At 40.3% G+C, this 13,410-nt stretch overlaps 1 protein-coding gene across 1 annotated transcript in view; it reads right to left on the reverse strand.

The window, feature by feature from the left end:
- The window catches only part of LOC138325831 (protein FAM91A1-like), a 31,424-nt gene that overhangs the window by 14,571 nt on the left and 3,443 nt on the right, over nucleotides 1-13,410 (reverse strand). The window contains exons 5-12 of the mRNA XM_069271769.1: nucleotides 6,015-6,105; nucleotides 5,621-5,683; nucleotides 5,311-5,417; nucleotides 4,923-4,961; nucleotides 4,216-4,328; nucleotides 3,564-3,691; nucleotides 3,171-3,265; nucleotides 2,681-2,767 (exon numbers count right to left, since the gene is read on the reverse strand). Coding sequence (XP_069127870.1) covers nucleotides 2,681-2,767; nucleotides 3,171-3,265; nucleotides 3,564-3,691; nucleotides 4,216-4,328; nucleotides 4,923-4,961; nucleotides 5,311-5,417; nucleotides 5,621-5,683; nucleotides 6,015-6,105 — 723 coding nt within the window. The remainder of the gene's footprint in view (nucleotides 1-2,680; nucleotides 2,768-3,170; nucleotides 3,266-3,563; nucleotides 3,692-4,215; nucleotides 4,329-4,922; nucleotides 4,962-5,310; nucleotides 5,418-5,620; nucleotides 5,684-6,014; nucleotides 6,106-13,410) is intronic.

The raw sequence follows: 13,410 nt of genomic DNA on the forward strand, positions 1-13,410 counted from the left end.
TTTATTTCCTTGGCTCAGACAAACTTATAACATAAGGTCAAAGCTAGCAGACCTTTATTTCCTTGGCTCAGACAAACTTTTAACATACAAAGCTAGCAGACCTTTATTTCCTTGGCTCAGACAAACTTTTAACATACACATAAGGTCAAAGCTAGTAAACATTTTATTTCCTTGGCTCAGACAAACTTATAACATAAGGTCAAAGCTAGTAAAACATTTTATTTCCTTGGCTCAGACAAACTTATAACATAAGGTCAAAGCTAGTAAAACATTTTATTTCCTTGGCTCAAACAAACTTATAACATAAGGTCAAAGCTAGTAGACGTTTTATTTCCTTGGCTCAGACAAACTTATAACATAAGTTCTCAAAGCTAGTAGACATTTTATTTCCTTGGCTCAGACAACTTATAACATACAATGCTAGTAGACATTTTATTTCCTTGGCTCCTTGGCTCAGACAAACTTATAACATACAATGCTAGTAGACATTTTATTTCTTTGGCTCAGACAAACTTATAACATAAGGTCAAAGCTAGTAGACATTTTATTCCTTGGCTCAGACAAACTTATAACATAAGGTCAAAGCTAGTAGACATTTTATTTCCTTGGCTCAGACAAACTTATAACATAAGGTCAAAGCTAGTAAACGTTTATTTCCTTTGCTCAGACAAACTTATAACATAAGGTCAATGCTAGTAGACATTTTATTTCCTTGGCTCAGACAAACTTATAACATAAGGTCAAAGCTAGTAAACGTTTATTTCCTTGGCTCAGACAAACTTATAACATAAGGTCAAAGCTAGTAGACATTTTATTTCCTTGGCTCAGACAAACTTATAACATAAGGTCAAAGCTAGTAGACGTTTATTTCCTTGGCTCAGACAAACTTATAACATACAAAGCTAGTAGACATTTATTTCCTTGGCTCAGACAAACTTATAACATACAAAGCTAGCAGACCTTTATTTCCTTGGCTCAGACAAACTTTTAACATAAGGTCAAAGCTAGTAGACATTTTAATTTCCTTGGCTCAGACAAACTTATAACATAAGGTCAAAGCTAGCAGACCTTTATTTCCTTGGCTCAGACAAACTTTTAACATACAAAGCTAGTAGACATTTTATTTCCTTGGCTCAGACAAACTTATAACATAAGGTCAAAGCTAGTAGACATTTTATTTCCTTGGCTCAGACAAACTTATACAAAGCTAGTAGACGTTTTATAATTCCTTGGCTCAGATAAACTTATAACATACAAAGCTAGTAGACATTTTATTTCCTTGGCTCAGACAAACTTATAACATAAGGTCAAAGCTAGTAGACATTTTATTTCTTTGGCTCAGACAAACTTATAACATAAGGTCAAAGCTAGCAGACCTTTATTTCCTTGGCTCAGACAAACTTATAACATAAGGTCAAAGCTAGTAGACATTTTATTTCTTTGGCTCAGACAAACTTATAACATAAGGTCAAAGCTAGTAGACATTTTTATTTCCTTGGCTCAGACAAACTTATACAAAGCTAGTAGACGTTTTTATTTCCTTGGCTCAGATAAACTTATAACATACAAAGCTAGTAGACATTTTATTTCCTTGGCTCAGACAAATTATAACATAAGGTCAAAGCTAGCAGACCTTTATTTCCTTGGCTCAGACAAACTTTTAACATACAAAGCTAGTAGACATTTTATTTCCTTGGCTCAGACAAACTTATAACATAAGGTCAAAGCTAGTAGACATTTTTATTTCCTTGGCTCAGACAAACTTATACAAAGCTAGTAGACGTTTTATTTCCTTGGCTCAGATAAACTTATAACATACAAAGCTAGTAGACATTTTATTTCCTTGGCTCAGACAAACTTATAACATAAGGTCAAAGCTAGTAGACATTTTATTTCCTTGGCTCAGACAAACTTATAACATACAATGCTAGTAGACATTTTATTTCCTTGGCTCAGACAAACTTATAACATACAAAGCTAGTAGACATTTTATTTCCTTGGCTCAGACAAACTTATAACATATAAAGCTAGTAGACATTTTTATTTCCTTGGCTCAGACAAACTTATAACATAAGGTCAAAGCTAGTAGACATTTTATTTCCTTGGCTCAGACAAACTTATAACATAAGGTCAAAGCTAGTAAATGTTTATTTCCTTGGCTCAGACAAACTTATAACATACAAAGCTAGCAGACACTTTATTTCCTTGGCTCAGACAAATTTTTAACATACACATAAGGTCAAAGCTAGTAAACATTTTATTTCCTTGGCTCAGACAAACTTATAACATAAGGTCAAAGCTAGTAGACATTTTATTTCCTTGGCTCAGACAAATTTTTAAAATACAAAGCTAGCAGACCTTTATTTCCTTGGCTCAGACAAACTTATAACATACAAAGCTAGTAGACATTTTATTTCCTTGGCTCAGACAAACTTATAACATAAGGTCAAAGCTAGTAGACATTTTATTTCCTTGGCTCAGACAAACTTATAACATAAGGTCAAAGCTAGTAGACGTTTATTTCCTTGGCTCAGACAAACTTATATAACATAAGGTCAAAGCTAGTAGACGTTTATTTCCTTGGCTCAGACAAACTTATAACATAAGGTCAAAGCTAGTAGACGTTTTTTTCCTTGGCTCAGCCAAACTTATAACATAAGGTCAAAGCTAGTAGACATACCTTCTCTAGCTCTGTGAGGAAACTATCCAAAGACTCGTCACTGAGCTTCCCCACCTCAAACATTGTCACTGCGTGGCTTTTCAGACCCTGAAATCAGGAATCATGTCACATACTTCACATTATACCATAGCCTTATTGAAAATCACATGACAAAAACAATCCTCCCTTGGACATAGAAATGATAAGCAAATCATGAATGGTTTTATCATTTCAAAAAATGATTATGATGATCAAATTATTCAAAGAATGATTAGGCAAAAGAGCATTTACCAACAAATTTTCAAAGCCTGATAAATAATCTGCAATAAGATAATATTACTCGAGTTCTTCTTATTGGCCTATTCTAAGGTTGATTTATCACTGGTTTCATAATACATTAAACATTATCACTTACTGAACAATCGGTGCTAGACATAGCTGAATGTTTTGGAAATATTAATATTACATTAGAGACAATTCTTCACAATGACAACAAATTACGTAAACTTACTGGTGAAAGGTTTCCCATCATAAGAAAGGCTGTCAATGTGGAGTCAAAGAGAAAGGCGATCCTCTTACAGCTCCCAACAGTTGGACTCTCACTCTCTACAAAACACATACAGCATGTCTATAAGAACATTTCTAAAATTTTAGGAGCCACAAAATGTATGTCCTTGTTATAAAAAGAGGAAATCTGATAAAACAGTTCAAAACTTCGAATTTGAACAGTTTCAAAAGTATGTAATAGTAAAAATAACAGATATCCTAACTTAGCATTCTCCATCCCATCCAACAACACTATCAGTTATTAATCTATATCCGAAGGTATATGCAACAGGAAGGGAAGTAACTCTGACATTATCTATAACACATACCTAGGATTATGATACTTAAGATATCTTACCCATGACATCCTTCAGGGCGTTGACATTGGAGTTAGGTTTGGTCTCCTCTTCCTCTTGTGGGGACGGCTCTTTGTTAGCCTCGGCCAGGGCATTGTCCCAGTCTAGGATAGTCTGGTCTGGCGTCAACCTGTAACACAGAGTCATTTAAATAGGAAACTAACACACCGTAAGTTAGGCATTTCAAAAATAATTATTATCCTACCAGTACTTTAAAACTACCTATCTTTTCACGTAACTTAATTTCTCGTATTGTAAAAACACATTAATCAACTGCACAATTGATATCTGACAACATTAAATTGTTGTGAAAAAGAGGTATAAAAACATGAAATTAAGTATAAAATGCAAAAACGTTGATTCATAGTATTTATTATGTACATGTAACAATATGTGGTTGGTTGTTTAAGATAAATGGCCCATCGACAACCACCGCTATTTAGAGCTGAACTATTAAGATTAAAAAACATTAGCATAACGTTATAAAACAAATACTTATTAAAGGTAAAAGGTAGGCAAGTTCATTCTAAAATATCTTCACTGTTTCCAAGTGTATATATAACAATATTTTACAGTTTCTAGTTTTCTTACAAACAGAAGTAAAAACCATGAAAATGTTTTGATTGAAGTTACAATACAGAATTCAACACCCACTTTTTGTTTACAGGTTGAATTTCTCTCCAAGATGGATGGAGGTTTTCACAGTCAAAAAACTCAGCACCCTTTTTCTTGGCAAAACCAAGGCGACAATACATGGAGACAGCATTCTGTAAAATGAAACATCCCTTTCTATAACAATACAAGTGCTAATACATGGAAACTATCATAACAATAAATGTAAAACAAACGTCTTACAATTTATTCAGATTTAGCAATATACAAATTATTCAGATTTAGCGGCGATACATCTACAATTATTCAGATTTAGTAAAACATCTTCATTTATTCAGATTTAACAATACATATACATGTCCAAAATTCATGCTTTTCTTGTGGGACAGTTCGAAGAACCAAATTTTAAATCTTGTAGAATGGAAATTCCTCCAAAATTTGTTAAAATACTGATCTGGGCCAAACTTTAACAACAGTTTTTTTCTAAACAATTTAATTAAATTGATTACATGGTTGGGTATCACAGAAGTAATACACACAGTCTGGCTTTTCTTCCTGACAGCTGTTAAAATATGAAAACTTGACCAACCATGTGGGATTTATTTTTTGTTCCCATACATATTTGACCCATCACTAGCTACCTTATATAGTTTTACAACAAATTTAATTTCAAGGAATTATTATACAATGAGACAACTTTAAGTGTAATAATCTTCATCTAGATGGTCAATAACAGTATTACACCTTACCTTGACTAGCTGTAGATCTATTTGAAGGACATTGGCTAGCTGAAAACACAACAACATCAAAACTCCTTTCTGAATCATATTACTGATATTGTAGGATTGCAAATGTGACATGTCAATATTGCTTCTCATGATTTTCACATGAAATTTACATGAACGGAAATTACCAATGCATACATGTACAACAATTCGTGTTTGTAATACTAATAGCAATAAAGCACTAATGTGCAATGAAATAAACTCAAGAATATATTTGATGATTACAAGTCTTATAATTCGATACAAGTTTATATAAATCTGATAAAGAAATAGACGGCTGGAAAAACTTCCAAATATTCTTACTGTTGTGACAGCTTTAGATATATATGCCAGTATTCTTTACACTACTTACTTCTGCTACAGTTGTGTGCTCATCAATCGACACAAATATTTTATACAGTAAAGTTTCAAAGTAATCCCCCAATACCCTGTTCATCACAAAGCCTTCGAGTGGAGGCACTGAAAAATAAACGCACAATAACATAATTTTTCATCAGCTTTACACTTTTTGGTTTAAAGGTTAGAAAAGATGGCTTTAAAGAAATTCTACTTATATTTAAACTGATATTTTCTCATTTTTTACGTAAACATAACTATGTCTCAGAAATAGATATGAAACATTCGTAGAATGCATAGATTGCAGACTGAATGATGTATCTTACCAATAATGCAGTCTGCGTCTGCTATGGGAACATCCAGGTAGATGAGTCCTTTTTTGTATAACCCTGAAAAAAAAAGAATTTCTGAACAGCATTAGCATACAAGGTGTACATTTCAATTATAATATAGGCAATGTTTTCATACAGATTATCTTTATGGTCTCATTTTCATTATGTTCAATTGTTGTTGCATCCGAGATGAACATAATATTATGAATGTTGATCAATGATGCCATGAAATTTGTATCTTTGAAATTAGAAACTCTTCACGAAATATGGATGGGAAAGAATGTAGTTTAAGAGAACTTGATAAAATGGACATGGGTAACATTATTCACTGTGGGGTATATAAATACTATCAAACAACCCTGTATTTGTTATCAGTAAGCATTCTCACCATGTACTAGTTTGTAGTCATTGTCTCCAGCCATAACAATACCCAAATCTATAATACTGTCTATTAACTGCTTCTCTATGGTTGTACACATCTGAAATGAACATGATAATGAGATATACTGGTACATGTTTATATCAAGGTAATACAAAAGACATAGGATTCCATATGATCAATTAAAATTGGGCATGCGTGTTGTCTTTAGATATGACTCAGTCAATCAATGAAACATATGAATGTTTCATCATTATATTTCCGGTTATTGTTAATTTTTTTGTTAAAGTTTATCATATTTCATGCTTGCCCTGTGCTCCACTTCACATCCCTCTTTTTACCTCGATACTATCTACTGATTCATTCAAATACAGTTTGCTGAAACATTTGTAAGTCATTGTTGTAGTTGGGTGAAGCTAAAGTCATAAAAGTAAATATTTTGGCTACCATTAAAGTTTTGTAAAGCTGAAGTTTATATCCTACTTAAAACTTTGATACACAAACGACCCTTTTTCTGCCCCCACCCCCACATCCATATACACAACCCTTTCCCTCTATCAACCCCTCACCCTAGATGTATCCTTCCTTTCAGCTCTCATCTTTTATCCCATTCTCTCATCCCTCATTCATCTAATTTAAGAATCTCCCTGCACTCCCTCCTCCTCCCTATATACATCTCTCACCGACCAAGAAGATCTCTTACATCCAATGCCCTGTCTTATATACATCCTGTACTCCCTCCTCCTCCCTATATACATCCTCACCGACCAAGAAGATCTCTTACATCCAATGCCCTGTCTTATATACACCCTGCACTCCCTCCTCCTCCCTATATACATCTCTCACAGACCAAGAAGATCTCTTACATCCAATGCCCTGTCTTATATACACCCTGCACTCCCTCCTCCTCCCTATATACATCTCTCACCGACCAAGAAGATCTCTTACATCCAATGCCCTGTCTTACATACACCCTGCACTCCCTCCTCCCTATATACATCTCTCACCGACCAAGAAGATCTCTTACATCCAATGCCCTGTCTTATATACACCCTGCACTCCCTCCTCCTCCCTATATACATCTCTCACCGACCAAGAAGATCTCTTACATCCAATGCCCTGTCTTACATACACCCTGCACTCCCTCCTCCCTATATACATCCCTCACCGACCAAGAAGATCTCTTACATCCAATGCCCTGTCTTATATACACCCTGCACTCCCTCCTCCCTATATACATCTCTCACCGACCAAGAAGATCTCTTACATCCAATGCCCTGTCTTATATACACCCTGCACTCTCCTCCTCCCTATATACATCTCTCACCGACCAAGAAGATCTCTTACATCCAATGCCCTGTCTTATATACACCCTGCACTCTCCTCCTCCCTATATACATCTCTCACCGACCAAGAAGATCTCTTACATCCAATGCCCTGTCTTATATACACCCTGCACTCCCTCCTCCTCCCTATATACATCTCTCACCGACCAAGAAGATCTCTTACATCCAATGCCCTGTCTTATATACACCCTGCACTCCCTCCTCCTCCCTATATACATCTCTCACCGACCAAGAAGATCTCTTACATCCAATGCCCTGTCTTATATACACCCTGCACTCCCTCCTCCTCCCTATATACATCTCTCACCGACCAAGAAGATCTCTTACATCCAATGCCCTGTCTTATATACACCCTGCACTCTCCTCCTCCCTATATACATCTCTCACCGACCAAGAAGATCTCTTACATCCAATGCCCTGTCTTATATACACCCTGCACATCCCTCCTCCTCCCTATATACATCCCTCACTGACCAAGAACATCTCTTACATCCAATGCCCTGTCTTATATACACCCTGCACACTCCCTCCTCCCTATATACATCTCTCACCGACCAAGAAGATCTCTTACATCCAATGCCCTGTCTTATATACACCCTGCACTCCCTCCTCCTCCCTATATACATCCCTCACCGACCAAGAAGATCTCTTACATCCAATGCCCTGTCTTATATACACCCTGCACATCCCTCCTCCTCCCTATATACATCTCTCACCGACCAAGAAGATCTCTTACATCCAATGCCCTGTCTTATATACACCCTGCACTCCCTCCTCCTCCCTATATACATCTCTCACCGACCAAGAAGATCTCTTACATCCAATGCCCTGTCTTATATACACCCTGCACTCCCTCCTCCTCCCTATATACATCTCTCACCGACCAAGAAGATCTCTTACATCCAATGCCCTGTCTTATATACACCCTGCACTCCCTCCTCCTCCCTATATACATCTCTCACCGACCAAGAAGATCTCTTACATCCAATGCCCTGTCTTATATACACCCTGCACATCCCATCCTCCTCCCTATATACATCTCTCACCGACCAAGAAGATCTCTTACATCCAATGGCCCTGTCTTACATATACACCCCACTCCCCCTCCTCCCTATATACATCTCTCACCGACCAAGAAGATCTCTTACATCCAATGCCCTGTCTTATATACACCCTGCACCCACTCCCTCCTCCTCCCTATATACATCTCTCACCGACCAAGAAGATCTCTTACATCCATGCCCCTGTCTTATATACACCCTGCACTCCCTCCTCCTCCTCCTCCCTATATACATCTCTCACCGACCAAGAAAGATCTCTTACATCCAATGCCCTGTCTTATATACACCCTGCACTCCCTCCTCCTCCCTATATACATCTCTCACCGACCAAGAAGATCTCTTACATCCAATGCCCTGTCTTATATACACCCCTGCACTCCCTCCTCCTCCCTATATACATCTCTCACTCCCCGACCAAGAAGATCTCTTACATCCAATGCCCTGTCTTATATATACACCCTGCACTCCCTCCTCCTCCCTATATACATCTCTCACCGACCAAGAAGATCTCTTACATCCAATGCCCTGTCTTACTATACACCCTGCACTCCCTCCTCCTCCCTATATACATCTCTCACCGACCAAGAAGATCTCTTACATCCAATGCCCTGTCTCCTCCTATATATACACCCTGCACTGACCAAGAAGATCTCTCATCCAAGTGCCCCTTATATACACCCTGCACTCTCTCCGACCAAGACCAAGAAGATCTCTTACATCCAATGCCCTGTCTTATATACACCCTGCACTCCCTCCTCCTCCCTATATACATCTCTCACCGACCAAGAAGATCTCTTACATCCAATGCCCTGTCTTACATACACCCTGCACTCCCTCCTCCTCCTCACCCGACCCCCCCCTATAATACATCTCTCACCGACCAAGAAGATCTCTTACATCCAATGCCCTGTCTTACATACACCCTGCACTCCCTCCTCCCTATATACATCTCTCACCGACCAAGAAGATCTCTTACATCCAATGCCCTGTCTTATATACACCCTGCACTCCCTCCTCCTCCCTATATACATCTCTCACCGACCAAGAAGATCTCTTACATCCAATGCCCTGTCTTACATACACCCTGCACTCCCTCCTCCCTATATACATCTCTCACCGACCAAGAAGATCTCTTACATCCAATGCCCTGTCTTTATATACAATGCACACTCCTCTCCCTAGTATACATCCCTCACCGACCAAGAAGATCTCTTACATCCAATGCCCTGTCTTTATAGACCCCTGCACTCTCTCTCCTCCCTACATCCTCACCGACATACATCTCTTCCAGACAAAGAAGATCTCTTACATCCAATGTCCCTGTCTTATATACACCCTGCACTCCCCCTCCTCCCTATATACATCCGTCTCACTCCCGACCAAGAAGAATCTCTTACATCCAATTGCCCTGTCTTATATACACCCTGCACTCCATCCTCCTCCCTATATACATCTCTCACCGACCAAGAAGATCTCTTACATCCAATGCCCTGTCTTACATAACACCCTGCACATCTCCTCCTCCCTATATACATCTTCTCACCGACCAAGAAGATCAAAAAGATCTCTTACATCCAATGCCCTTGTCTTCTTACATACACCTATGCACTTCCCTCCTCCTGCCCCTTATATACATCTCCCTCACCGACCAAGAAGATCCTTACCATCTGCAATGCCCCTGTCATTATATACACCCTGCACTCCCTCCTCCTCCCTATATACATCTCTCACCGACCAAGGAAGATCTCTTACATCCAAATGCCCTGTCTTATACACCCTACAGGATACCCTGCACCAAGAGATCTCTTAACATCCAATGCCCCTCCGGCCTATATACATCTCTCACTCATCCGGACCAAGAAGATCTCTTAAATCCAATGCCCTGTCTTATATACACCCTGCACTCTATATACCTCCCTCCATCCTATATACATCCCTCCACCGACCAAGAAAGATCTCTTACATCCAACATCCAATGCCCTGTTCTATAATATACAACCCTGCCACTCCCTCCTCCTCCCTGTACATCTCAACGATAAGAACATCTCCCTCCATCCAATGCCCTGTCTTATATACACCTCTGCACTATTCTCTGATATAAATCGCCTCACCGACCGACCAAGAAGATCTCTTACATCCAATGCCTGTCTTATATACACCCTGCACTCCCTCCTCCTCCCTATATACAAAGATCTCTCACCGACCAAGAAGATCTCTTACATCCAATGCCCTGTCTTATATACACCCTGCACTCACCTCCTCCTCCCCTATATACATCTCTCACCGACCAAGAAGATCTCTTACATCCAATGCACCCTGTCTTATATACACCCTGCACTCCCTCCTCCTCCCTATACATACACATCTCCTCACCGACCAAGAAGATCTCTTACATCCAATGCCCTGTCTTATATACACCCTGCACTCCCTCCTCCTCCCTTTATACATCCCTCACCGACCAAGAAGATCTCTCTTACATCCCAATGCCCTGTCTTACATACACCCTGCACTCCCTACCTCCCCTATATACATCCTCTCACCGACCAAGAACATCCTCTTACATCCAATGCCCTGTCTTATATACACCCTGCACTCTCCTCCTCCTATATACATCACTCTCACCGACCAAGAAAGATCTCTTACATCCAATGCCCTGTCTTACATACACCCTGCACTCCCTCCTCCCTATATACATCCCTCACCGACCAAGAAGATCTCTTACATCCAATGCCCTGTCTTACATACACCCTGCACTCCCTCCTCCTCCCTATATACATCTCTCACCGACCAAGAAGATCTCTTACATCCAATGCCCTGTCTGTATATTATATACACCCTGCACTCCCCTCCTCCTCCCTATATACATCTCTCACCGACCAAGAAGATCTCTTACATCCAATGCCCTGTCTTACATACACCCTGCACTCCCTCCTCCTCCCTATATACATCTCTCACCGACCAAGAAGATCTCTTACATCCAATGCCCTGTCTTACATACACCCTGCACTCCCTCCTCCTCCCTATATACATCTCTCACCGACCAAGAAGATCTCTTACATCCAATGCCTGTCTTATATACACAAGAAATCCCTGCACTCCACCTCCCTCCTCCCTATATACATCCCTCACCGACCAAGAAGATCTCTTACATCCAATGCCCTGTCTTATATACACCCTGCACTCCCTCCTCCCTCCCTATATACATCTCTCACCGACCAAGAAGATCTCTTACATCCAATGCCCTGTCTTACATACACCCTGCACATCTCCTCCTCCCTATATACATCTCTCACCGACCAAGAAGATCTCTTACATCCAATGCCCTGTCTTATATACACCCTGCACTCCCTCCTCCTCCCTATATACATCTCTCACCGACCAAGAAGATCTCTTACATCCAATGCCCTGTCTTATATACACCCTGCACTCCCTCCTCCTCCCTATATACATCTCTCTCACCGACCAAGAAGATCTCTTACATCCAATGCCCTGTCTTATATACACCCTGCACTCCCTCCTCCTCCCTATATACATCTCTCACCGACCAAGAAGATCTCTTACATCCAATGCCCTGTCTTATATACACCCTGCACTCCCTCCTCCTCCCTATATACATCTCTCACCGACCAAGAAGATCTCTTACATCCAATGCCCTGTCTTATATACACCCTGCACTCCCTCCTCCTCCCTATATACATCTCTCACCGACCAAGAAGATCTCTTACATCCAATGCCCTGTCTTATATACACCCTGCACTCCCTCCTCCTCCCTATATACATCTCTCACCGACCAAGAAGATCTCTTACATCCAATGCCCTGTCTTATATACACCCTGCACTCCCTCCTCCTCCCTATATACATCTCTCACCGACCAAGAAGATCTCTTACATCCAATGCCCTGTCTTATATACACCCTGCACTCCCTCCTCCTCCCTATATACATCTCTCACCGACCAAGAAGATCTCTTACATCCAATGCCCTGTCTTATATACACCCTGCACTCCCTCCTCCTCCCTATATACATCTCTCACCGACCAAGAAGATCTCTTACATCCAATGCCCTGTCTTATATACACCCTGCACTCCCTCCTCCTCCCTATATACATCTCTCACCGACCAAGAAGATCTCTTACATCCAATGCCCTGTCTTATATACACCCTGCACTCCCTCCTCCTCCCTATATACATCTCTCACCGACCAAGAAGATCTCTTACATCCAATGCCCTGTCTTATATACACCCTGCACTCCCTCCTCCTCCCTATATATACATCTCTCACCGACCAAGAAGATCTCTTACATCCAATGCCCTGTCTTATATACACCCTGCACTCCCTCCTCCCTATATACATCCTCACCGACCAAGAAGATCTCTTACATCCAATGCCCTGTCTTATATACACCCTGCACTCCCTCCTCCCTATATACATCTCTCACCGACCAAGAAGAATCTCTTACATCCAATGCCCTGTCTTATATACACCCTGCACTCCCTCCTCCTCCCTATATACATCTCTCACCGACCAAGAAGATCTCTTACATCCAATGCCCTGTCTTATATACACCCTGCACTCCCTCCTCCTCCCTATATACATCTCTCACCGACCAAGAAGATCTCTTACATCCAATGCCCTGTCTTATATACACCCTGCACTCCCTCCTCCTCCCTATATACATCTCTCACCGACCAAGAAGATCTCTTACATCCAATGCCCTGTCTTATATACACCCTGCACTCCCTCCTCCTCCCTATATACATCTCTCACCGACCAAGAAGATCTCTTACATCCAATGCCCTGTCTTATATACACCCTGCACTCCCTCCTCCTCCCTATATACATCTCTCACCGACCAAGAAGATCTCTTACATCCAATGCCCTGTCTTATATACACCCTGCACATCTCCTCCTCCCTATATACATCTCTCACCGACCAAGAAGATCTCTTACATCCAATGCCCTGTCTTATATACACCCTGCACTCCCTCCTCCTCCCTA

Source organism: Argopecten irradians, chromosome 6 (genome assembly GCF_041381155.1).
Source record: "Argopecten irradians isolate NY chromosome 6, Ai_NY, whole genome shotgun sequence".
Classification (NCBI taxonomy): Eukaryota; Metazoa; Mollusca; class Bivalvia; order Pectinida; family Pectinidae; genus Argopecten; species Argopecten irradians.